Source organism: Notolepis coatsorum (assembly GCF_963971535.1).
Source record: "Notolepis coatsorum genome assembly, chromosome: 1".
Taxonomy (NCBI): domain Eukaryota; kingdom Metazoa; phylum Chordata; class Actinopteri; order Aulopiformes; family Paralepididae; genus Notolepis; species Notolepis coatsorum.
The window spans coordinates 162,362,531-162,390,430 of NC_140165.1; the positions used below are offsets into that span (position 1 = coordinate 162,362,531).

The following is a 27,900-nucleotide window of genomic DNA, read 5'->3' on the forward strand; positions in this document are numbered from 1 at the left end:
AAAAAAAAACATTATCCAAAACAAAACTCTACTTGACCTCTCTCCATCCTTATACATTTCCCGCGTCAATAAACCATTTCTCAAACATTTCTTTACTCATATATTTTCCAGCCAGTTTTAGATCTTTTTTCATCATGCTTTTAAACAAAGGCCACACCTCCACCTTCTTTTGATAAAAAAAAAAAGCTATCCTTCTTCTGTACACAATAGCATATCTAGCATGGCTCAATACATAATTCATCAAGTTTTTCTCCTCCTTTTTCCCATCAAAAAAACCAAACAAAAACCTCTTTTTCCAATCCACCCCATTCTCCCTCCCCTCTCCCCAGTTCACCCCCAGGCCCTCTTTCAGCATTGTATGAAACATCTGCAGGCCATCGCATTCCATAAACATATGCATAAAAGATTCATCTTTGTCGTTGCACACATCACATACTCTACTTATGCTATTATCAATATGACTTAACACCGTTTTTGTGTACATCCTATTGTGTTTCAACATAAAATCATTATGTTCACACTCTATACTATTAAACTTTATATCTACATTGCCCCAAATAGTCCCTCCCACCAGCCCCGGAAAGACCCTCTCCCAAACCTGCTCTGACGCTGGTATCTTCTTTTCCTTCAAGACAAAAAATCTATATATTTCTTTACTTTTTACACTACCTATATCTTTCTGCTTCTCTCCCCTCCCTACCTTCAACTCTGGCAGTCCACATCTTTTATTTGTCCCACACTCATTATCTATTCTCTCTCTCCACTCTCTTGGCAACGCACTTTTAATTTTTTCAAAACCAGAAGAAACTGATGCATAGCTGTATTCCTCCTCCAATTCTATCACTGTGTCATATAAAGCCCGTACCGGGAGGAAGCCCGGTACAAACTCATACACACAATCCTTCACTTGTCTTATTCCTGCTCTCCAAAAAACTTTATTATACAAAACACTCTCATTAATACTTACTTTAGGGTTTAGAAATACAGGTTGGTTAAAAACCATTTCTAACTCTGTACATAAGTACTCTACATTGGGCAAGAACTCGGCCCACGCCTGTAGTACCTCCCTATACAAAACAGACCATTGTCCCCACACTTGCCTACCTTCTCTACACACTCTCTGAAAAAAAGCTGCCAGCCATACTCTGTGCTATCACACAAGTACTTCTGTACACACATTATCCTTACAGTTTTTTTCCTTACCTTAAAATCAAGCAAATTTAAACCACCTTCACTGCACTTACCTATCAGAGTCTTGTGCGCTATTTTAGCCATCTTCCCTTCCCACAGGAAATCTTTTACTACTCCATTCACAGCATTTTCTACTGTCTCTGGCATGTCCAACACACTTAAAGCATACATACATTTTGACATTAATAAGCTATTTACTATAATTACCTTGCCTGCATTTTCTACTGTCTCTGGCATGTCCAACACACTTAAAGCATACATACATTTTGACATTAATAAGCTATTTACTATAATTACCTTGCCTTTTAGCTTCAAACACCTCTGTTTCCAATACTGAAGCATCTGTCTTATTTTATTTACTATACCTGTCCACGTTAAATCCCTCTCTCTACTATCATTCACCCCTATCCATATCCCCAAAATTTTGATGTGCTCCTCCGCCATTTTAAAAGGGAAAACACATTTATCTATATTCAAATTACCTATACATAATAATTCCGATTTATCCACATTTATCTTAGCCCCTGATGCCCTACCATACACCCGCAGACACTCCATTATTCTATTTACACTGTCAATATTCCTTACTGTAAAGGTAGTATCATCCGCATACTGATGCACCAGACTCACCCCCCCATTTGGTATTTTAATTCCTACAATTTCCTTTATACTTTTAACATAAGTTGCAAGTGGCTCTGCAGAAATTGTGTACAGCAAGGCTGAAAGTGGACACCCCTGCCTCACAGACCGTTCTAAAGTAAAGACATCTGTGATGCACCCATTGCACTTTACACAACTCTTTGCATCTGTATACAAAAGTTTTACCCATTTTATAATTCTTTCACCAAAACCAAAAATGTTCATTGTTTTCAATAAGAACTCATGTTCCACACGATCAAAAGCTTTGTTTAGGTCTACACTTAACAAAGCACATTCTTCATCCCTACCTGTTACATATTTTATCACATCTTTTATCGTTCTGATAGTTTCAGATATGTCTCTTCCAGGTATACTGTAGGCTTGCGTCGGCGCTATTATGCTCCCAATCACCCTTTTTATTCTATTAGCCAAGATCTTTGTCAACACCTTATAATCTCCGTTCAACAAACTTATTGGCCTGAAATTCTCTAACCTAGTTTTGCTGCCTTTATTTTTAAATAACAAAGTAAAAACTCCAGTAGTCATTCCTTCCGCACACACACTGTTTCTTTCCATTTCTTTATATACATTCAATAATATTGGTGCCAGCAGATCAACAAACGTTTTATAAAACTCTCCAGACAAACCATCTAGCCCCGGACTTTTGTTGATCTGCAGGCCATGAATTGCCTCTCTCACCTCCTTCTCAGTTATTTCTCCATCACACATATTCTTATCACTTTTCTCCAGCCTCATTTTCATGGTATTTAACACAATATTTACACACTCATTATCAATCCCTTCACTCTTGTATAGTTTCCTATAAAAAGACTCTACAGTATCCAAAATACCAACAAGATCATTCATTTTTTCACCTTCTTCATTTTCAATTTCTCTTATATATGTTTTCCTTTGCTTATTTTTTTCCAATCTTAAAAAGAAAGAGGTACACCTCTCTCCCTCAAAAGCATATTTAGCTTTGCTCCTTATAATTGCTCCCATACATTTTTTCCTCTCACTTGATTCCCACCTAGCTTCAAGCTCAAGGTACTTCTCTATATTGTGATCTGGATTTATTTTTATCTTCTCCTCCTCTCTTGTCAACATTTCTCTTAATTTCCATTCCTCTTTTTTCTTTTTATAATTCCGCGCTTTAGTATATCTTATACTTATTTTCTTTATATTAGCTTTCACATTACCCCACCACACACCCACATTATCTTTATATATTTGGTTTTCCTTCTCTGCACATATATATTTCTTTATCTTTCTCTGATACTCTTCCTCTTTTAGCACCCCTATATTCAAGCACCACACCCCCCCCCCTCCTCTCATCTGCACTTCATACCCCAACTCCAAACATGGTCACTTAAATAATTAAATTTGTGCTCTATATTTAAAATGTACTTCTGTACACTTCTTTTTGCAAGGCATAAGTCTATTCTACTCTGCCTCAGTACACCCATCACCAATTGCTTTCTAGTGTATCCAATTTTACCTGCATTCTCTTCTCTCCAAACATCCACCATATCAGTTTCTGCCATTATTTTAAATAGTGCATTCCTAGATGTGTCAAATTTAAACACCCTACTTGTTGTATCCAATCTTGTGCACATAGTATTATAATCACCAATCACTATACAATTATCACTCATGTGCACCCTCAAACCCTCAAAAAACACTTTCCTCTCCTTTTCTGTATTTGGAGCATAAATACATAATTTATACGTAATATCATTAAACACAAAATCAATTATCAACACTCTCCCCTCAGTATCTTCATGTATTTTCCTTACCTTATTAACAACACCTTTTTTCAATAATATAGCTACCCCACACGATCTCTCTGCTCCATTACTCACATATATTTCATCATTCCATTTCTTTTTTACTTCATTCATTACATTTTCTGTCCACCATGTTTCTTGTAAAACTATTATTTCTGCTTTATAGGTGATACAAAGTTCCTCCATTTTCCCTACTCTTCTCAAACCATTTGCATTTAGTGAAACAATATTTAGTGTAGCACACATGACAGAAAATGTAATAAGAAAGATCACATTCATTTATTTCGTCCTTTTCTCGTCTTTTCTTGCCCGCGCCCACCCCGTGTCCTTGGATGAGCTCTCTTTAGCCTGTTTATATTTGACACTCAAAACCAATATCTGTATTGTATGTTTGAAAAAAAACTATTTTCTTTGCATTTATTAACCCATTTATATTAATAGAAGTAACTGTAATTGTAGAACACATGACAGCAAATGTGATGAGGTTTATTATATACACCATTATCATCTTTTTCTCCCTTTCCTCCCTTTAGGTGCTTCTTTTGTTTTTCTTTTCAAAAGGTTTATTGCCTCCCTACTTATATCCATTTCACAGCTTGACTCACCCGACAGTGAATCATCTGTTTCTAGGATTTCAGATGATGCCGCCAGCTCCATCACCTGTTTCTCTCCTTCAATCTCCAACTCTGTAGGTCTCTTCTCTTCACTGCCCCCAGGTGCATCAGAGGTATTCCCCTGGTTCGCCCGTGGCTCAGCCCTTTTTTCTCTTTTTTCTTTTCCCTCGAGTCCCTGAGCCACTCCTGAACCAGGTTTCCCCTCCGTGCCCTTCTGCCCCCCCGATACATAGCCATCAAGGATGTCATTGATCTCGCAGCCGACGCTCCTTCCGCGCATCTCCGCCGCCCGTCCGCCAGGGGCGTATCTAGACCCAGCACTTCAGTAGGGCACAGAAGGGCACCAACAACTACGAAGCGGGAGCGCGTAGCGCGACCGCGGAAAAAATTTGGCCGGTTTTGGCCGGTTTGTGGGCGAAAATGGGTGGATTTTGTAACTATTTTTTTTTTAACTTTATTTCGGTTTTATGGTTAGGTTAGGGTTATGTTATTTAATTATTTTGGGGAGCCAGCCCCCCAAACTCCTGAAATGCATAGAAATCTATGAAATAAATAAAACAATCTGACATTTATATTAATTAAAAAGAGCTAGCCACCCAAACCCCTAAAATACATAGAAATCTATGCATTTTGGAACAGTTACTATATATATAGTCAATAAAGCATTTAGTCATACTTAAAGTTTAAAGTGCTTTACTTGCATTGAACATTGCATTGAACATTGAACATTGAGGAGACATCATTAGAAAGCACAATGTATGTTTCCATAGTTACGCAGATGACACACAATTGTACATCTCCGCTGAACCAAATGATCACACAGCTATAAACTCCATTTCCGCCTGTCTCTTAGCAATAAACAAATGGATGACGAACAACTTCCTAAAATTAAATGAGGGCAAAACTGAAATCCTACTAGTCGGTCCTATAACAAAAAGAGAAATGTTACAGAGCAATATGGGGCAACTTACTCCTTGGATCAAACCCGAAGTTACAAGTAAGTGATCATCTACTACTGGTCTATTGAAGGTTCCAAGCCACAGTCTAAAGAAAATCAGGGATGCAGCCTTTGCTAACTATGCACCAAAGTTATGGAACACACTACCTATGGACATTAGGGAAGCTAGATCTCTTAATATTTTCAGAAATAAGCTAAAAACTTACCTCTTCACCATAGCCTTCTAATACACCCCGCTGTTGATTGTACTGTAGCACTATTTTACTCTGGCCATTCTATTGCATAATTTTACTATCTATTCTACTATTCTATTATTGCACTGTATTATTGGTGTGCAAACCAGTCAACTTACAAAAAAGAGCCTGTTGGAGGATTTCAACAAGATAAATGCAGTGCAAAATATTTCACTATAATATTTCAAAGCGAAGTAAAAAATATTATAATAATTATTTGATCATGTTAAATGATCATTTGATCATGTTAAAAAAGGGAAAATAAAAAACATTTGTTAAAAAAAAAAAAAAAAAAAAAAAAAAAAACATTTTTTTTTATTTTTTTTTTCATCACTGGGGCACAGATGATCATCACTAGGGCACGTGCCCTAGTGATAGTGGTCTAAATACGCCTCTGCCGTCCGCCTCTCCCGCTTCTCTTCTGCCCCGCCGGTAAAACCGTCTGCCATTCTGCTGTTCCTCCACTCCCGTCTGAATTTCCCTCGTCGCTCCGCCATTCTGTCCGCTGTTTGCCGTCACCCCTCTGCTGTCTCTCCTCCAGCCCTGCCAGCTCTGCGTCGATGCCTCTCCACGCCGCCTCCGCCGCACCGCTCTCCTTCTGCTCCGCTGCACCCGCACCGTCTGCCACCACCAAGCCGCTTCCTCTCGGCTCTGCTGCCCCGTCAGCTGCTGCCGCGTCTCTCGCTCCGTCTGCCACCACCACGCCGCTTCCTCTCCTCTCCACACCTCCCGGCACCTCCTCATCGCTCTCACCCTGCCCAGTTGTTGTCGGGGTGGAGATCTCAGCAATCGCTCTCTCCAGGATATCGAAGACGTCGAACGCGGTCTCCTCTCCACTCTCCCTCTGCTTTGCCGTCAGCTCCCGACTGTCCCCCGTCCCGTCCAATGACTCCGTCTCACTCTCCTCCTCTCGACCTCCCTCAGTGGTCTGCATTGGCTCCTCCGCATCGCTGTCCTCCTTTTCTCCGTTCTCCTTCTCCTTCTCTCCGTTCTCCTTCTCTCCATTCTCGTCCTCCGCCCCTCCTCTCTCCGTCTCCGTGGCTCCATCTGTCCCACCAGTCTCAGCGTCCTCTCCACGTCTCGCCCAGCCACCTTTCGCGAAGCCGCACCTGCATTCTCCATCCTCGGGACACATGCGACATTTCTCCCTTTCCTTACATTCGCGTGCATAATGTCCCTGCTTTTTGCACTTATAGCATCTAAAGTCCAGACAGTCCCGTAGCACATGACCTGGCCGAACACACAACTGGCACACGCGCATCTGCTTATCGTGTATTACTCGGAAGTGATCCGTGCCCTGCAGCGTCTCGAACTTCACTGAGTACGGCAATGATTTCACAGTGTCTGTAAACTTCACCTTCATGTATCTCGTTCCATCCACCACATCTGTCCCTTGCCACATTTTTCTTTTTATCTGCGAAAATTGCCCTTACTCCCCACTGAACCAATTTGTCCATGATTTCAGCATCGGTAATATAAACTGGTAGTGACAGAAAAGACACTATCATCTCATCATCTACTATCTCACGCGCCATTAAGCGGTTGTTTTTTACTTTTATTCCATCCATGACTTTTGTCTTTATTTCCAGACTCTTTAACGTGATCTCATACTTCTTTGGCGTCTTATACCTGCAGCCCATCACCACCCCACACTGTGCTCTTATCGCCCTCAACATCTCCATCATTGTTACCCGTTCATCACCCTCTATATCTATCTGCACAGTGAGCTTTTTCTCATATATCAATTCCGTTCTTGTGTCTGTTTGCCTGGGAAGCCGTCCGCCATTCAGTCTGTCAACATCCATTATATCCGTCCGTTTACAATTGACTTACCGAAAGAAAGCCTCTCGGCACACAAACAATTTAATTTCCCCCAAACAGCACAAAGCTGCCGGGGGGAAACGAACACAATTAACAAAGTAGAAAAAAAACAATAAATTCACTTACCATGGATAACTAGATACTTAATTTCTGTGTAACTCTCCACTCTCAAAAACACTGCTTCTCTCTCACTGCACACACTCAACTCAGCTGCTCTCAATCACCACTGATGACCAGACGACCGCTCTACCTCCTGAGCCATTGTCACCTCATTCAATGCAGCTGGGGTTCCGGTGGAGGTTAGCGTAGAGCAGCTGGTGGAAGAGTTAGGGAGAGATGTGCGTAATGGGAAAGTTAATGGTGCAGAAAGGATGAAGAGGGGGGCAGATAGGGTAGTGACGGAGACGGTTGTGATTAAGTTTGAAGGTGAGGTTGTTCCAAGTGAGGTGTATGTAGGGAGTGGGGTGTATAGGGTTAGGGAATTTGTTCAGAGTCCTCTGAGATGTTACAGGTGCCAGGAATTTGGTCATATAGCAGTTTCATGTAGGAAGGGACAGAGGTGTGCTAGGTGTGGCGGGGAGCATGACTATCGGAAGTGTGGGGAGGGAGTGAAGCTGAGGTGTTGTAGTTGTGGAGGGGAGCATAGTGTAGCGTTTAGGGGGTGTGAGGTGATGAAGAGGGAGGTAGTGGTTCAGAGTGTTAGAAGGGAGGGTAAGTTATCGTATGCAGAGGCGGCTAGGAGGGTAGGACAAGGAAGTCAAGTTAGGGTGCAGGGGTTTGTAGAAGGGCAGTTGGCAGAAAAAGGGTAGGGCAGGAGGATAGAGAGAGGGTGTGGGAGGAGAAATTGAGTATTGTGGGCTTCGTGGCAGGGGTAATTAATACTGCGGCAAAGATTGAGGGTAGAACAGATAGAACGAAAATGATTGTTAGGATAGCGGTTCAACATTTGGGTATGGAAGGTCTGACATTGGAGGAGGTGGTTAGGGAATTGAATAAGGTGGCAGCGGGTGACCAAGGAGTACAGAGTCAGGCAGCAGGGGGCAAGGAGTGTCTCGCAGAGGAGGGCTCAATTGGGAAGTAGCAGCATTAGTTGCACTCCATGAAGGTGAGGGGAATTGGATTTTGTAGGAGGTAAAGGATACCAGTAGATGGCGGCACATACCCTAACAAGTGGTCGGCCGCCGTTAAACCTCAATAAGAAGAAGAAGAAGAAGAAGAAGAAGACCTCATTCAATGCTGTTTGCACAACAGCTCCATCTACCTCATTCAATGCTATTTGCAGCTCCATACATGACTACCTCATTCAATCTAAGTCTGCAAATATGATGATATTCGTGTGTTCCTTTTATTTGTATCCATATATTTGTATCTTTATCTCTGCTGTGTTTTTTTTATCTGTATTTATCTAATGCTATGTATGTCCCTTTTGTTGCACTGTTTGGTGAAGCTGCAGCCCTCCTTTTGTTTTCATAGGTGCCAGAACATTGTTTATGAAAAAAAAAAAAAAAATGTACAAATTAAAATAAATAAATAAATAATAATAAAAAAAATTGACTCCTCCCAGCAGCGTGTTAATGTGTCCTTGAGCAAGACATAGAAAGACTTTCGTCTTGTTTACATCAGGGTCCCCCATTTTCAATGCATCATAAAACAATTGCTTGTCTGAAGTGGGATTCGAACCCACGCCTCCAGAGGAGACTGCGACCTGAACGCAGCGCCTTAGACCGCTCGGCCATCCAGACTGAATGTCTTGTCCAAATAATGTGCTGATTCCTATACAAACTTTGATTTGAAGTGTCATTACTGAGTATTATGGGGCGCGTGCGTTATTCGGCAGAACTGGGAATTGCTGCTGAGTTATGCGTCCCCTTATTATTTCAGGGTAGGTCATTAGTAAATGTATCAAATGCACACGACTGGCGTCGAGCCAAAACGACCAAAAATGTGTGCCGGTGTCAACCATTTGATTCACAGATCTCCAGAAATACAGAAAGACACCCCCCTAACTGTTCTTGATGAGTATAGGTTGAATGAATGGTTGGCAGTTTGATTGATTGATTGAAAAGTTTATTAACAGATTGCAGAATGGGTACAGTACAGTACATCTCAATACATACAATTGTTAAGGGGATGCAGACCAGAGAAAGACTTTCGTCTTGTTTACATCAGGGTCCCCCATTTTCAATTCATCATAACATATATGACATACATGACATACAGGCAGTGCACCTTACATGGTTGCCTCCGCCGTCATGAGGCATAAGTTGTGAAGCGCTTTGGATAAAAGCTGTTATGTCTATCTGTCTATCTGTATGTCACTGTCTATCTGTATGTCATGTATGTCATATATGTTACGATGAATTGAAAATGGGGGACCCTGATGTAAACAAGACGAAAGTCTTTCTCTGATCTGCATCCCCTTAACAATTGTATGTATTGAGCTGTACTATACTGTACCCATTCTGCAATCTGTTAATAAAGTTTTCATTCATTCATTCATTCATGTAAATGCGTCATTTTTATCATTTTATAGAAGGTTATAGTGGGTGACAATATTGTCACAAGGAAAGATGAAATTACCTACCTGGGTTCCATCCTAGAGGCTAATCTCTCCTGTGAAAAAAAGTCAACCAACGAACTTGATTCTTGTACCGGATCTCCTCTCTGGTAAACAAGAATACCCTGAAGACTCTGGCAGGAGCACTCATTCAAGGGTACTACGACTATGCTTGCACCTCATGGTACCAAAGCACCTCAAAGGCACTAAAAACAAAATTACAAACATCTCAAAACAAACTGGTCAGACTACTGCTTGACCTTACTCCTAGAACCCACCTCACCCCTGCCCACTTTGACAACCTAGGATGGCTTAGGGTAGACGACAGAGTACAGCAACTTGCAATGGGCCTGGTCTACAAGATACACTACACGACCAAGGTACCCATGTACATGTCAAAATACTTCCCAAAGGTCAGTGAATACCACGATCACAACACCAGAGGGAGCTCCACAAATCATGTTAAACCCAGATTCGGCTCAAATAAGGGACTAAACACGTTTCGCAATTATGCCACATCAATGTGGAACGCCCTACCCAAAGCTGTAAAGGAATGTGGATCACTACCCACTTTCAAAACCTCTCTCAAGGGACACCTACGGGAGACTGCAATTCAAAACTGGCCCCTGTAAATATCCTAACCCAACCCCCTCCAATGTACAGTCATTTACCTAGTATGGTTTTGTCAATAGTCCAATGTACAATTTTGTTTGTTTGTACAGTGTCTCCCCCCCCCCTCAATGTACAGTTTTGCTTGTTTATACAGTGTGCCCCCCCCCCCCCCAACCCACCTCCAATGTAAATTACCCAGTATGGTTGTCAATATCCCAATGTACCCAACCCCCCCCCCACCCAACCTCCTCCAATGTACAGTTTCTACGTCAAATGTATATACTCCCTTTTCTTGACTCCTTCTGTATCACAAACAGTACTGTATTTGCAAATCTGGTATGTCATAAATGTATAGATGTAGCAGTACTGACTATCTGTATGTCATGTATGTCATATATGTCCTGATGAATTGAAAATGGGGGACCCTGATGTAAACAAGACGAAAGTCTTTCTCTGGTCTGCATCCCCTTAAGTATTGAGCTGTACTGTATTGTACCCATTCTGCAATCTGTTAATAAAGTTTTCAATCAATCAATCAATCAATATCTTATCTTATCTTATTGTCCTGACTGTGCTGTGGTTGTGTTTGTGTGTGTCTGCGCACGTAATGCATCGGCAGCCTTGCACAATAATAATAATAACAACAACAACAACAACAACAACAACAACAACAATAATAATAATAATAATAATAATAATAATAATAATAATAATAATAATAATAATAATAATAATAATAATAATAATTTATAACTTTTTGGGTAATAACCTATCATTGAAGCTAAACGGCACTAGGGGGGCGCTTTCGTTGTTCCACGTGCGTCAAAAGGAACCTATCTGCTATGAAACATGCTGCTGTTTGTATCCAGACGAACGACTAGAATTGGTACACTACACCGGATGTTGATACGTCCCAACAGTGATGGTGGCAGCGACCTTGTGTAGACTAGACTAGAGCATGTTTTTTCTGATCAAACACAACATTTAAGGGTCGTGTTTAGTGCCCTGATAGTGTCTCTCGTGAGGTGCAGCCATGATATCTTTGGTGAAATCCGGCGTCGCTGGCTGGAGCAGCACCTGTAGGTCCGCTGTAACGGTACAGCTCCAAGGTAACGTTCATTATTTAAAACTATACTCATGTATTAATACCTGCCTACTGCTTTCTACATCTGCTTTACACTGTAATCATAGTAAGTAATCATCACAACATCTCAAGTCCATCGTGACTGCGCTTCACGGTACCATCCGTTACAATCATATACCTAGCTCAAACTATATTCTACCCATATAACTGTGATAGCATGTACATGTACAATACAGTACTGTATACCCATATCTGTCTGAATATTCCTGCATATAATCCTTCTATATACCTACTTATAGTAACACGTCCATATAACCCATAACTCTGTATGATGTATAATAATGCTGTATACTGTATATTTATTCTATCGTATATGTATCCACATCTGTCTGTACATACCTGCATATAATTTTTTTTTTTTTTTTTACATATCTGTAGACTATATCTATATCTTTACATATCCCTTACCTACTCTTGCTAGTTATGCTGCTGGCCAGTATGACTTACTATCATAGTGTCTTTATAACTGTATCACTGTACATATTAATACTACAACTATGCACATACATCTGATAGCACTATTACTCAGTAGTATTAATTTATATATTTGATATCCAGTTTAATCACCTGTATATTACTGTTGCACTTTGCTGTTACATTTGCATGCCAAACTTATTTTGGTTGTACTGTACTTGTGCAGTATAAATAATAATAAATAATGACAACAATACATTTAAATCTAATCTAAAGTCGACATCATCCTGCTGTCTTTTATGGTGTCGCCATAACTTATACGGTTAACGTCAGCTGTTAATGCGCTGCCAAATATCACAAAAATAACATGAAGTTAAACTAACTATGTCAAACAATTTTTTTTTTTTTTTTTTACCAGGTAAACTGCAGACACACATAAAGGTTCTGACTGCTGGCTTGAGGACATATGAAGTACCTCCAGACTACAGTGGTAATGTAGTGCATTCAATGCATTCATAATCTTCCACAATGCATACAATTTTATCAAAGTACTAAAGAAATGTCTCTAATGTAACATTATGTGACTGTATGAAATTAAAATAACAAATCAGCCCATCTTCTAAAGGTATTTATCCTTGTTTCATATGGACACATTTATTTATTTAATAATATATAATATAAATAATAATTTCTTAATTTCATCAATTTCACAAGAAATTATTTCATGAAATCATATTGCTACATATGGACTAAATTGCCTCAATGGCATACAGACCACTAGCCGTAGCCTACAACGTCAGGAGAGCAGTAATAGAGGCAAAACGGCGTTACAGGGATAAAGTTGAACTTCAGTTTGAACAGGCTGACTCTAGAGGCATGTGGCAGGGCCTCAGAACAATGACAGACTACAAAGGAACCCCCCTCAAACTGAACAGTGACATCTCCTTAGCAAATGATCTCAACCTTCTATGCGAGGTTTGAGGCTGTGAATAACAACACCAGCCTACAAACCACGGCAATGGGGGGGGGGGGGGTCTGCTGATGGAGACTCAGTGTTCAGGGTAACAGAGCATGAGGTGAGACGGATCTTTAAAAAAGTGGATATCAGGAAGGCAGCAGGACCGGACGGCATCCCCGGCCGCGTCCTAAAAGTCTGTGCCGACCAACTGGCCCCGGTATTCACTGACATCTTCAACCTGTCCTTGGAACAGGCCGTCATCCCCACCTGTCTGAAGAAGTCCACCATCATCCCTGTACCCAAAAAATCTACGCCCGCTTGCCTCAACGACTACCGCCCTGTAGCCCTCACCTCCATAGCCATGAAGTGCTTTGAGAAGCTAGTGAAGGGCTACATCTGTTCCTCCCTCCCCATCAACCTGGACCCTCTGCAATTTGCATATCGCCCCAACAGGTCCACGGAGGACGCCATAGCCCATGTGCTGCACACAGCAGCATCACATCTGGACAAGAGGAAGGGGAACTATGTGAGAATGCTGTTCATCGACTACAGCTCAGCATTCAATACCATAGTCCCCTCCAAACTCATAGCCAAGCTCAGGGACCTGGGCTTGAACTATGACCTGTGCCAGTGGGTCCTGGACTTCCTGACGGGCAGACCCCAGGTGGTAAGAGCCGGCAACTGCACCTCCTCATCCATCACGCTCAACATAGGGGCCCCCCAGGGCTGTGTTCTGAGCCCCCTCCTCTACTCCCTGTACACACATGACTGCGTAGCACAGCGGAACAACAACACCATCATCAAATTTGCTGATGACACAGTAGTGGTGGGCCTGATCTCTGCCAACGACGAAAGGGCCTACCTGGAAGAGGTAGAGAACCTGTCACAGTGGTGTCAGGAGAACTGCCTCTCCCTGAACGTCAGCAAAACAAAAGAGATGATTGTGGACTTCAGGAGGTCGGGGGTCAAGGACTACAGCCCCCTCAGCATCGACGGGGCACCAGTTGAGAGAGTGAACAGTTTCAAGTACCTCGGAGCCCACATATCCGAGGACTTGACATGGACCACACACATTGACAGTGTTGTGAAGAAGGCACGACAACGCCTCTACTTCCTCAGGCGCCTAAGGAAGTTCCAAGTCAGTCAGAAGATCCTTAGGAACTTCTACTCATGTACAATAGAGAGCATCCTGACCGGCAACATCACCTCCTGGTTTGGGAATAGCACTGCACAAGACCGTAGCAGACTACAAAGAGTGACACGTTCAGCCGAACGCACAATTAGAGGGGGGCTTCCCACCCTCCAGAACATTTACAACAAGCGGTGCAAGGGGAAGGCTAAGAGAATTATTAAGGACTCGAGCCACCCGAACAACTGCCTCTTTGAACTGCTGCCGTCAGGCAAGCGATACCGGAGTCTTATGGCGAGCACAGAAAGACTCAGAAGGAGCTTCTATCCCCAGGCCATCAGGCTGCTAAACGAACAATAATCGCTAAACGAACAATAATCACTATGCAACAACCATCAAATGCACACAGCACACACACCCACAAGCACACACTCACTCAAACAAACAACACACTGCAGCACCCACTCTCCACACTTTAGATCACACAAACACACTTACACTTTATATTTATTGATAAAGGATTTGCACTACAACTCGTACACCTACTGTGAATTGTACCTAAACTGCACCTCGTCCATTTATGCCTTGCACTATATAGTATTGTATATTAGTACACTGCACAGTATTGTATATTGTATGGTAACTACGTCTACGAACATTGTACATATGTCTAAACTGAACACTGTGACCTCTTTTTTTACTTCTAATTTTTACTATGTTTTTATTTCATACTTATCTTGTCATGCACAGTCTCTGGAGCGCAACAGTAAGAAGCATTTTGTACAAAAGTATTCTGTACTTCTGTATGACAACTATTAAAGAAACTTGAAACTTGAAACTTGAACCTATAGCTGTTGACGAAAAACACCTCTCCCAGAGTTTTAGGCTAGCTCGCAGCCAGCTTTCTACTGGAAATTGGATCTATCTTCTTGTCTTGACTCTGGAGAACATGATAAGTGCATTTCCCATAATGTTGGCGTTTTCCTTTAAATGGCTCTAGATGTGGTGCTGCCAGAGAAGCCTAAACTCAAGTTCATGCTGAAGGTGCCCAACTTAAAGAAGGCCACAAAGGAGATGAGGAAGCTCCGTGACATTCAGGGACCATCTAAGACGGCCAACACCTTCACCGAGGGGCAGTATGGCATTGTGGTAAGTAGATCTTTATATAAACACTGCAGTATGGCATTGTGGTAAGTAGATCTTTATATAAACACTGCAGTATGGCATTGTGGTAAGTAGATCTTTATATAAACACTGCAGTATGGCATTGTGGTAAGTAGATCTTTATATAAACACTGCAGTATGGCATTGTGGTAAGTAGATCTTTATATAAACACTGCAGTATGGCATTGTGGTAAGTAGATCTTTATATAAACACTGCAGTATGGCATTGTGGTAAGTAGATCTTTATATAAACACTGCAGTATGGCATTGTGGTAAGTAGATCTTTATATAAACACTGCAGTATGGCATTGTGGTAAGTAGATCTTTATATAAACACTGCAGTATGGCATTGTGGTAAGTAGATCTTTATATAAACACTGCAGTATGGCATTGTGGTAAGTAGATCTTTATATAAACACTGCAGTATGGCATTGTGGTAAGTAGACCTTTATATAAACACTGCAGTATGGCATTGTGGTAAGTAGACCTTTATATAAACACTGCAGTATGGCATTGTGGTAAGTAGATCTTTATATAAACACTGCACTATGGCATTGTGGTAAGTAGATCTTTATATAAACACTGCAGTATGGCATTGTGGTAAGTAGACCTTTATATAAACACTGCAGTATGGCATTGTGGTAAGTAGATCTTTATATAAACACTGCAGTATGGCATTGTGGTAAGTAGACCTTTATATAAACACTGCAGTATGGCATTGTGGTAAGTAGATCTTTATATAAACACTGCAGTATGGCATTGTGGTAAGTAGATCTTTATATAAACACTGCAGTATGGCATTGTGGTAAGTAGATCTTTATATAAACACTGCAGTATGGCATTGTGGTAAGTAGACCTTTATATAAACATCAGACCAAAAACAAAGGAGCTCTTCGGTCACACCTCCCCCCTTCGCCTTCCTCACACCTCAAATATGAATTAAGATCCAGCAATTGCATATCCTATTTCTCCCCTAAAATGTTGTCAGAAAGCTGCCGTGTTTCCCCCCCTCCCCACACGCACTCTGGAACACACATGGCTCACGAAATTCAGATCAAACTGTCAACCTAGGTGTTGCAGATCAAATAGAAATTAAGATTCAGTAATTGCATAATCCTATTTCTCAAAAAGGAATGCACTGGGGCACATGGATCTGTTGTGTTGAACTGTTTTTGCACACTTAAATATTTTTCTAAAGATGATCCGTATCTCTAGTGCCTTTTTTTGAATGACTATATGGTCCTTATCTGAGTAGCACCGATCCTCATCTGAACAGGTTTATCGCGTGAACTCTTTCAAGTTTGTCCCATTTCTTGCCTAAAATGTTGTCAGAAACATATTTTAGTGAACCGAACGCTTCGCACTGCACTCTGCCATCTGGCTTTTACAGTGCCGTGTGTGAGGTCACTCTTTATGAACACAGGGATGAGCACCAGGTTCACAGCTGTGGCCAGACCAGAGAAGCTCGGATAACACACACAGAGGGAGTGTGATGTCATTCTCTGATCAGGACACCATTACTCTACTATATCTTTACATAGAAATCACTATGAGGTGATTATCATTAAAGATGCACAATTTTGAGATTTTGAACATTAATGTAAGTGCCTGTTGTTCGGTGACCATTATGTCTGTAATGGAATACTCTGAGTAGCTAGAGAATAATAATAATAATACACTTTATTTGTATAGCACCTTTCATACAAGAATTGCAGCTCAAAGTGCTTTACAGCTGTAAAATATACATAAAATAGACAGAATAAAAGCAATGCAGAGAATAAGAAAAAGGGTAAAAGCAATGCCGGTAATAACAATATAAATATTGACTCGCACAGTTTAAAACCTGAGTCTTCCCTGTTACATGGTCATAAAACACACTTTAGTTTGAAGCTACTTGATTTTATTTGGTCCGTTTTGATTGATTTTCCAGTTTTATTTTGGGCTTCTTTTGACCATTGCAGCATGTGATTCCTCCCTCTTGCTTGGTTTTCCTCAGGCCCTGGGAGGAGGCTACCTGCATTATGGCCACATGGAGATGATGCGTCTCACCATCAACCGCAAGATGGACCCCCGGACCACGTTCGCCCTGTGGCGCTTCAATGCCCCGTACAAGCCCATCACCCGCAAAGGCCTGGGCATGCGCATGGGCGGGGGTAAAGGCGCCATAGACAAATACGTGACACCTGTGCGCTGCGGACGTCTCATCGTGGAGGTGGGCGGGAAGCTGGAGCTGGCGGAGGTGGAGCCCTTCTTGACGGAAGTGGCAAAGAAGCTTCCGTTTCCTGCCAAGGTGAGGCGACACGTTTCCTTTGCATACTGTGTAGAGCTGGCTTCCCCATCTCACACAGACCACAGATCTTTGTATCTGTGTAAATGGTTTGAGGACTGAGGTGTAATGACTGTGTTCATGCAGCTTATTATTATACATCATTATCCCTTCATCTACTCTATGACTAGACATTATCCATCACTTAGTTTTAGTTTTAGTAGTAGTTTTATTCAGTCATAAATACAATATTAGGGTATCTGTGGGGTATTAGCCCGGCTGTCGGGAGATGAAATAATATTAAATATATTAAATGTTTTTTTATTCAATTCATTGTTTTTTTCGGGGCTACCGGGAGATTGGTGCGTCTGGCGAGAGCTTGTATGGAACGTGCTAGAATTTAAAATAAAACATTACTATGGCCCATTCAACATCGATTATCTATCGTTCAGGATGTAGGAACGTTATACTTTTTCATTCATAGATTTATACGAAAATACCGTCTAGAATATAAATATGTTTTTATCGTTTTCTGCAGTAATTCCTAGAACGCTAGTTATAGGCCTAAACGCATAATATAGATTATCGATTGCAGTTTATTTGTGATACACGCTATATTAAAAAATCCAACTGAATACGATCCTAAACGTTATGACTCATCATGCGCGGATGAACGGGGGCGGGGGGGGGGGGTCGTTTATAATTCCGTGATCGTCAGTAAATGCTTTATGTAGTATGGGTGATATATTGATCAGAGCAGTTTGCATTAATAATAATAAACAATCACGCTGAAAGTAACGTTACTGTCCTCTTACCGTTCGCCGATGAGACTGGAGGAAAAAGATCCCACTTATTTGACGTGGATCGACTAGATCCATTTCCGGTTTGTATGGCGAAATAAACGCCCAAATCATATCGATTATTGAGTTATGGCAGCGATCCATATACACGGATGTGTGTCTAGAGTCCCACAACAATATGTGACTGCCGGACGCATTTCCCAGATGCACGGAGATTGACTCGATCCATTTCCGGTTTGGTAACTCGCCCGATCATCCACCAGGCGGCGGTATTGAAGCGTTGCACTGTTGTGCAGGCTCCCACTGTATCAGACCAGGCTCGGTGAGGGAATTATGAATACCATGGCGAAAAAATTAAATATGATCTCAATAACGTCGTACGCCGTGGATTGGCGGAATTAGCATGACCTTGAAACACGTCGTAAGCCGTTTCCGGCGGTGGATGTGTTAATAAAAAAACAAAACGTGTTGATTTTGTAAAAACATGTGTAAGAACAACACTTACAGGAACATGTCAACATTTTGGGAGACAAGAAGATGGTCTGTGCGTTCAGTAGAAAGCTATCTGGCTGCACGTTAGCCTAGCTTAGCACAATGAATGGAAGCGGACGGTGTCGGTTAGCCTTCAGGAGAGGTGTTAGTTGGACAATGCCTAGGCTAACCGGTCATGTCCGCTTCCATTCATTGTGCTAAGCTAGGCTAACGTGCAGCCAGCTAGCTTTCTACTGAACGCACAGAGAGGAAACTGGTATCCATCTTCTTGTCTCTCTCTGGAGAAGACGGTAAGCTAATTTCCCAAAATGTTGGCGTGTTCCTTTAATCACTTTGTTGTTCCTGCAGGTGGTGAGCAGAGAGAGCCTGGCGGCCATGCAGAAGAAGCAGGAGGAGAGGGAGCAGAACAACCAGAACCCATGGACCTTCAAACAGATCGCCCAGAACAACATGCTGGGTATCAGGAAGGTCCTGAGCCCCTTTGACCTGCACAACCACGGACGCTACACGGGGAGATTCTTCTTCCCTACCAGGGTGTGATTTTAGGAGTGGGCGTTTTTTTCTTTATTATTAAAAAAATAAAATTGTATTCTGTTTCTCTTTACAATATTATGTCCATATGTTAAATGTGATGTATGAATATTGTATGTATAATTTAATGACCACGTCAGGATGTTCCATTAAATGGTATTGAAATTGAAAAGGAAAATGTACGTCTAGTTTTTGAGAGTGTTAACGTTAGAATTCCAAATGTAAAGTTCTCTCTCACCCAAAGGCACCATTGCTTGGTCTTAGGATGAAGATATCATTCAAATGTCTTCAAATAAACTTTATACACGTCTTATTATCTTAATATCTTAATGCTGATCAGAGTTTGGGAAATATATATATATTTTTTAATTATTAATAGAATAGAATAGAAGTACTTAAATCCAGAGGGAAATTCAGCACCACAGATCGCTCAGAATAAACATTTAGGGAGTCAAAAATAAGAATACACAATCAAAGATATACATTCTAAAATATGTATATAGATTCTAAAATATACAGTAAAATGTTGATAAATATATTTCTATTTCAAGTTCTCCTCTGGTATAGTTTTATGGATATAGTCAAAGGTGCTAGAAAGATCCAGCTTGAAGGTGCTGGTGCCTCTGGCAGTCTGTAGAAAACCTTTGTTGTGGTGCGGGACTTAAAGTGATGCAGAGCTTGCTCTATTTCTGCTGGACATATACTGTAAACTCACTCTTCCTAATTTCTCTGAAATTGCCTACTGCACCTTAACATACAACGCAAGATGGGAACAAAATATTACATTCAAATAAATAAATAGTGTTACAGTATATATATATATAAGTAAGTATATGTGTAAGTGTCACTACATTCACTAGATCTAATTGGTTTGTTTGAGAATGATCCACATTAAAAAGAATATCAATAATTTAGAACTGCAGAATTATCCTTCCTATCATGGCTGCTCATTGAGGACAAGTCACCGTATCACGCATGCGCAGTTTTTCCAAAGCGTTTGCTCCCGCGAAACTCGTTTGAGCAACACAGCATAGTAGCTCCATGGCTACACATCTTTGACGAAGAACATCGACTTTGGCCAATTTTGCGTTTAGTTGTGCGTTTAACTTATTGTCGTCCCTAAGCGAACTATCGTTATGTTAGCTTAGGAATCGGATATAATCATTTGCACATTGTAACGATATCAAAGCTAGTTTTACTCTTAAAGTCAGAGTAACGTTAGACATGAAGCCAGTCAAGCCAGTACGGGGTTCTGCCCGGATTCCGTCCAAAGCGCCTAAAGGCAGGAAGAGGTCCAGTGGAACCAGTCAACACACAGTAGAGCTCCAGGTGGGTGCACTGGCGATAACAAAAATAGGAAGGAGCATAGCTGTGACAAGAAAATGCACAAAGAATTTTAACACCAACCACACTGTACAACTGTACAAGCAAAACTGTATATTGGAATATTGACAAAACCATACTTGGGTCATTTACTGTACATTGGAGGGGGTTGGGTTAGGACATTTACAGGGGCCAGTTTCGAATTGCAGTCTCCCGTAGGTGTTCTTTGAGAGTGGTTTTGAAAGTGGGTAGTGATTCACATTCCTTTACAGCTTTGGGTAGGGCGTTCCACATTGATGTGGCATAATTGCGAGTACTGTCCGGTCATTATGGTCATCAGCAGCAAAAACACACAAATAGCTCAAAATAAGGCTGCCAGAGCTCTCCACTGTTCAAAGCGCACTAATATTGGAGTTATGCACAGAAATGTATCATGGCTATCATTACTTTTCTCAGAAATGTTCAAGTTGTCAAAAAACCACAGTATTTTTATGATCATATAGTTTACAGTGGAACACAGGGCAGATAAATTAGACAATGATGTGTCTGTTTGACTGTTTCTAAGCCCCAAGCTTTCACTACAAAATAAAGAAAAACAAAAACCTTATATTTTTTTAAACACATGGTGGCGCTGCCACGTTGTCATAGTGGTGCTACGCCCCTATACCCTTTAGGGGAAGCCCTGCAGTTATATATTGCCTTGCGTTGTTTCAACATGAAACCCATTTCACAATTCTTCCTGACACAACCATCTATAAAGCTGAAGCTACATCCTAGAAATTGGCCATTTGCTGGCTCTCAGAATCACATACATACATACATACATACATACATACATACATACATACATACATACATACATACATACATACATACATACAGGTACAGTATACATTTTCAGACTTAAAGGGAAAAAACACCCATTGTTCTTCCTGTGTTCCAGGACAGTTGGTTCAGTATTCGTGAACACACACCACTCTCTCCTAAAGCTTGAAATCAGAGAGAACCCTCCAATCTGTGATGTAACTGGGATGTCTCCATAGACGATGAATAGGGCTCCGACTTTATGAGGCCATAAAATGTAGGGATGGGTAAAACTCACAAAATTACTATTCGTTAGTCACTGGGAACTATTCGAATATTAATCGAAAATCGCCTATGTCATCATAGAGTAGAAATGATGGAAGGACTCACTGGCCAATAGCAGCGCTGGGATGTTTGACTTGGATGCCGTGGCTCTGAAACCTTCTGACCTTCTGCAATTATTGCAGCTTTATGTTAAGTGATTTTCTTTCTCCCGTCCCTGGTTCAAATCCAAAATCCCTGGTTAATTATTGCCAATATTTATGTCTTTCTTCTATTACCCATACCTGTACCCCCCCTTCCCCATTCTGCTATGACGTCCGAATGTCCCTAAGGGGATCAATAAAGGAATATCTTATCTTAAAATTGCATCCTTCAACATCTGCCCCTGGTTATGTTTCAGACTCAGATTCAGATTGTTTTATTGTCACACATTGTGTACAGAAATGTACATACAAGGGCGGCCGGGTAGCGCAGCGGACTAAGCGTCTGTCTACCACCGCAGAGACACTGGTATTGAATCCGGCTGTGAGCAGTGAGCAGTGCCTCTGGCTTGGCCGGTTGTCATACTGACACAATTGGCAGTGTCAGCGGGTGGGAAGCCGGTGGGTGGTATCCTGGTCATTGTAAACAGCGACTCCTACAGGTTGGTCAGGGCACCTGCACAGCAAGGGAAGGAACTGGTGAAGGTAGTGTGATCCTCCCACGCGTTACACTTCACCAATGAGAGTCCGCGCTGTCAAGTCAAGTCAAGTCAAGTCAAGAGTTTTAATTGTCACGGCATACAGGTATACAATGAAATGCGGGTGGTCTTGCCCGCAACGATGTGCAATACAGTGGTACATATAATAGAATCAAAAGAAGAAACAACATTGTGCAGTAACAGGTAGCAGGTAACATGGAGTGACATCTCGGTATCTGTACATAGTTATTTACAGAGCATGTGTGACATGCTAGTTAGCTTTGGTAGTGCAATACACTGTTCCTGTTATTCTAATTTAAAGTGTCCTTTCCTTTGGCCATAAGTGTGCGTGTGTGCGACATGAGTGTGTGCCCGCTCATGTTAAAGTGTTAAGTGGCTGCTCGTGTGTGAGCGTGCACAGTGTGCGTGTCGTGTGTGTGTTCATGTGTGCTTGTGTGTGGACAGTTCAATGTTCTGAGCACTCAATGTTCATTGTTCATGGCTCTGATGGCCTGGGGGAAGAAGCTGAGCCTAAGCCGCTCTGTCCTAGTAGCTGGGGTTCGCAGGCGTCTGCCTGACCTCAGCAGCTGAAACAGGCTGTTATTGGGGTGGTGAGGGTCTTTCATTATCCTGCAGGCTCTGGATTTGCACCTCTTGTTGTATAGAACCTGCAGGGGGGGTAGTGCAATACCCGTGGTACGCTCGGCTGAGCGCACCACTTTCTGTAGGGCCTTCTTGTCCTGTGCCGTGCTGTTTCCATACCAGGCAGTGATGTTTCCGGTCAGGATGCTCTCTACAGCTGTCAGATGAAAAGAGGCTGCTGGCTGTCTCCTATGTATCGGAGGAAGCATGTGATAGACTTCAGGGCTCCCTAGACCGGCAAGTAGGGGGAAAATGCGCGCAATGACCAGAAAGGGGAGGGGGGAATTGGCATAACGACTAAATTGGGATGGGAGAAAAATACAGAAAAATAGGAGGAGGAGGTGGCGGCTGGGTGGCGCAGCGGACATTGCGCTTGTCACCAACGCAAGAGACAACGGGTTCGGATCCGGCTGTCGGCGTTGCCTCCAGCTTGGGCCGGCCGTCATACTAACTCAATTGGCAGAGTTAGCGGTAGGGATGCACGATTAATCGATTTTAAATCGAAATCGCCATTTGGAATGATGCAATTATCAAATCGCAAAAAAAAAAATCTCTTTTTTTTAAATTTTTCTTTTTTACATTTATTTAACCAGGAAGTCCCATTGAGATACAAGATCGGGTTGGGAGAGGGAGGTAAGGGGTTTTAGATTGTGTGTTGTGAAGTTTAGACTTATTGCGAACCTCTGTGGGGCTGCTAAAAAAATATAAATAATTATAATCGCAAATTTGATCGCAATCGCAATATCTGTCAGAAAAATCGCAATTCGATTATTTCCCAAAATCGTGCAGCCCTAGTTAGCGGGTGGGAAGTCGAAGGGTGGTAGTCTGGTCGTTGTGAACAGCGACTCCTACAGGTTGGTTGGGGCGCCTGCACAGCAAAGTCAGGAAAAATGGCGGGGGCAGTGTGAGCCTCCTACACGTTACTCCTCGCCAAATGAGAGTCCGCACTGGGCTGGCAGGTGAAAAGATGTGACAGGCTGCCTCCACATGTATCGGAGGGGACATGTGATGCAAGGCTTCTATCCTTCCTACAACCAGCCAGTGGGGGGCATATGCGAGTAACGATCGGGACAGGGGAGGGAGAATTGGCACGAGAGGAAAATTGGGATGGGGAGAAATATCACAAAAAAGGAGGAGAAAAAGTAGAAATGTACATACATTTTATAAAAACATGAGATGCTTGTTTTTTCCGGCTCAACCGTTGTAGTTTTGTAGACAACAATACAAGGTAAAAAAAACAGCAGATAAAAAAAGAAATGATCAGTATAAATAGCAGCAGTGTAAGTGTGCTTGTGTGGTGTGCAAGTAATTTAAGTGCTTTTGTGTGTCTGCTCGTGTGCTGATTCAGGAGCGGGAGGCAGAGCCCAGGAGTGCTGACGAGAACACACAACTTAACCCACTAAAGAAGACTAAAGGTGAGAGAACACACGACTTAACCCACTAAAGAAGACTAAAGGTGAGAGAACACACAACTTAACCCACTAAAGAAGACTAAAGGTGAGAGAACACACGACTTAACCCACTAAAGAAGACTAAAGGTGAGAGAACACACGACTTAACCCACTAAAGAAGACTAAAGGTGAGAGAACACACAACTTAACCCACTAAAGAAGACTAAAGGTGAGAGAACACACGACTTAACCCACTAAAGACTAAAGGTGAGAGAACACACGACTTAACCCACTAAAGAAGACTAAAGGTGAGAGAACACACAACTTAACCCACTAAAGAAGACTAAAGGTGAGAGAACACACGACTTAACCCACTAAAGAAGACTAAAGGTGAGAGAACACACGACTTAACCCACTAAAGACTAAAGGTGAGAGAACACATGACTTAACCCACTAAAGAAGACTAAAGGTGAGAGAACACACGACTTAACCCACTAAAGAAGGTGAGAGAACACACCACTTAACCCACTAAAGAAGACTAAAGGTGAGAGAACACACCACTTAACCCACTAAAGGTGAGAGAACACACCACTTAACCCACTAAAGGTGAGAGAACACACAACTTAACCCACTAAAGAAGACTAAAGGTGAGAGAACACACCACTTAACCCACTAAAGGTGAGAGAACACACCACTTAACCCACTAAAGAAGACTAAAGGTGAGAGAACACACAACTTAACCCACTAAAGAAGACTAAAGGTGAGAGAACACACGACTTAACCCACTAAAGACTAAAGGTGAGAGAACACACGACTTAACCCACTAAAGAAGACTAAAGGTGAGAGAACACACGACTTAACCCACTAAAGACTAAAGGTGAGAGAACACACGACTTAACCCACTAAAGAAGACTAAAGGTGAGAGAACACACGACTTAACCCACTAAAGAAGACTAAAGGTGAGAGAACACACCACTTAACCCACTAAAGGTGAGAGAACACACCACTTAACCCACTAAAGAAGACTAAAGGTGAGAGAACACACAACTTAACCCACTAAAGAAGACTAAAGGTGAGAGAACACACAACTTAACCCACTAAAGAAGACTAAAGGTGAGAGAACACACGACTTGAATGAATGAATGAATGAAAACTTTATTTAACAGATTGCAGAATGGGTACAATACAGTACGGCTCAATACATACAATTGTTAAGGGGATGCAGACCTGAGAAAGACGTTTGTCTTGTTTCCATCAGGGTCCCCCATTTTCAATTCATATAGACATTTATGACATACATAACATACATGACATTTATGGCATAGGGACATATAGGTATTTAGTACTGATACATTTGTGACATAGGCGGTATTCAAATATACAGTACTGTTACCCCTAGATCCTGACAGAGTATATACATATGATGGGGAGGGGACTGTACATTAGGAGGGGGTGGGTGGGTGGGAGGGGAATATACATACGGCGGGGAGGGAATATATACATGCGGTGGGGAGGAGACTGTCTATTAGGAGGTGGTGGGGGTTTTGGGCATTTACGGTGGCCAGTTTCGAATTGCAGCCTCCCGTAGGTGCTCTTTAAGGGCGGTTTTGAATGTGGGCAGGGATTCACATTCCTTTACAGCTTTGGGTAGGGCGTTCCACATTGTTGTGGCATAATTGCGAAACGTGTTTAGTCCCTTGTTTGAGCCGAATCTGGGTTTAACATGATTTGTTGAGCTTCCTCTGGTGTAGTGGTTGTGGTATTCACTGACCTTTGGGAAGTATTTTGACATGTACATGGGCACCCCGGTCGTATAGTGTATCTTGTAGACCAGGCCTATTGCAAGTTGCTGTACTCTGTCGTCTACTCTAAGCCATCCTAGGTTGGCAAAGTGGGCAGGGGTGAGGTGGGTTCTGGGGTTCAGGTCAAGTAGTAGTCTGACCAGTTTGTTTTGTGATGTTTGTAATTTTGTTTTAAGCGCCTTTGAGGTGCTTTGGTACCATGAGGTGCACGCATAGTCATAGTACCCTTGAATGAGTGCTCCTGCCAGAGTCCTCAGGGTATTCTTGTTTACCAGAGAGGAGATCCGGTACAAGAATCTAGTTCGTTGGTTGACTTTTTTTATTACATTGGATGCCATTTTGTCACAGGAAAGATTTGCCTCTAGGATGGAACCCAGATAGGTAATTTCGTCTTTCCTTGTGACAATATTGTCACCCACTGTAACTGAGAAGCCGTCGGTCTTGCTGAGTTTGTTATTTGAACCGAAGAGAATGGACTCTGTTTTGCCCATGTGTAATGATAGTTTGTTATCAGCGAGCCATATGCAGATTTTGCCTAGTTCCGTGCTGAGGGTTTTTTCAACCTGCAATTTGTTCTTGTCAGAGACAAGACTAAAGACTAAGAACACACAACTTAACCCACTAAAGAAGACTAAAGGTGAGAGAACACACAACTTAACCCACTAAAGAAGACTAAAGGTGAGAGAACACACGACTTAACCCACTAAAGACTAAAGGTGAGAGAACACACCACTTAACCCACTAAAGAAGACTAAAGGTGAGAGAACACACGACTTAACCCACTAAAGACTAAAGGTGAGAGAACACATGACTTAACCCACTAAAGAAGACTAAAGGTGAGAGAACACACGACTTAACCCACTAAAGAAGACTAAAGGTGAGAGAACACACCACTTAACCCACTAAAGAAGACTAAAGGTGAGAGAACACACCACTTAACCCACTAAAGAAGACTAAAGGTGAGAGAACACACCACTTAACCCACTAAAGGTGAGAGAACACACCACTTAACCCACTAAAGGTGAGAGAACACACAACTTAACCCACTAAAGAAGACTAAAGGTGAGAGAACACACCACTTAACCCACTAAAGGTGAGAGAACACACCACTTAACCCACTAAAGAAGACTAAAGGTGAGAGAACACACAACTTAACCCACTAAAGAAGACTAAAGGTGAGAGAACACACGACTTAACCCACTAAAGACTAAAGGTGAGAGAACACACGACTTAACCCACTAAAGAAGACTAAAGGTGAGAGAACACACGACTTAACCCACTAAAGACTAAAGGTGAGAGAACACACGACTTAACCCACTAAAGAAGACTAAAGGTGAGAGAACACACGACTTAACCCACTAAAGAAGACTAAAGGTGAGAGAACACACCACTTAACCCACTAAAGGTGAGAGAACACACCACTTAACCCACTAAAGAAGACTAAAGGTGAGAGAACACACAACTTAACCCACTAAAGAAGACTAAAGGTGAGAGAACACACAACTTAACCCACTAAAGAAGACTAAAGGTGAGAGAACACACGACTTAACCCACTAAAGACTAAAGGTGAGAGAACACACGACTTAACCCACTAAAGACTAAAGGTGAGAGAACACACCACTTAACCCACTAAAGAAGACTAAAGGTGAGAGAACACACGACTTAAC

General features: G+C 41.9%; 2 protein-coding genes across 2 annotated transcripts in view; both read left to right on the forward strand.

Annotated features, from left to right (window-relative positions):
• The first annotated feature begins 11,309 nt into the window (after nucleotides 1–11,309).
• mrpl16 (mitochondrial ribosomal protein L16) lies at nucleotides 11,310–19,368 on the forward strand. The gene is made up of 5 exons (XM_084329154.1): nucleotides 11,310–11,521; nucleotides 12,389–12,460; nucleotides 15,058–15,206; nucleotides 17,218–17,511; nucleotides 19,128–19,368. Exons 1-5 carry the CDS (start codon nucleotides 11,446–11,448, stop codon nucleotides 19,317–19,319), a joined length of 783 nt encoding a protein of 260 aa, XP_084185280.1. The 5' UTR covers nucleotides 11,310–11,445; the 3' UTR covers nucleotides 19,320–19,368.
• Nucleotides 19,369–20,330: 962 nt separating this feature from the next.
• cenpq (centromere protein Q) overlaps nucleotides 20,331–27,900 on the forward strand; it is a 50,379-nt gene continuing 42,809 nt past the window's right edge. Inside the window, exons 1-2 of the mRNA XM_084326115.1 lie at nucleotides 20,331–20,639; nucleotides 24,389–24,455. Coding sequence (XP_084182241.1) covers nucleotides 20,535–20,639; nucleotides 24,389–24,455 — 172 coding nt within the window. The 5' untranslated portion in view covers nucleotides 20,331–20,534. The remainder of the gene's footprint in view (nucleotides 20,640–24,388; nucleotides 24,456–27,900) is intronic.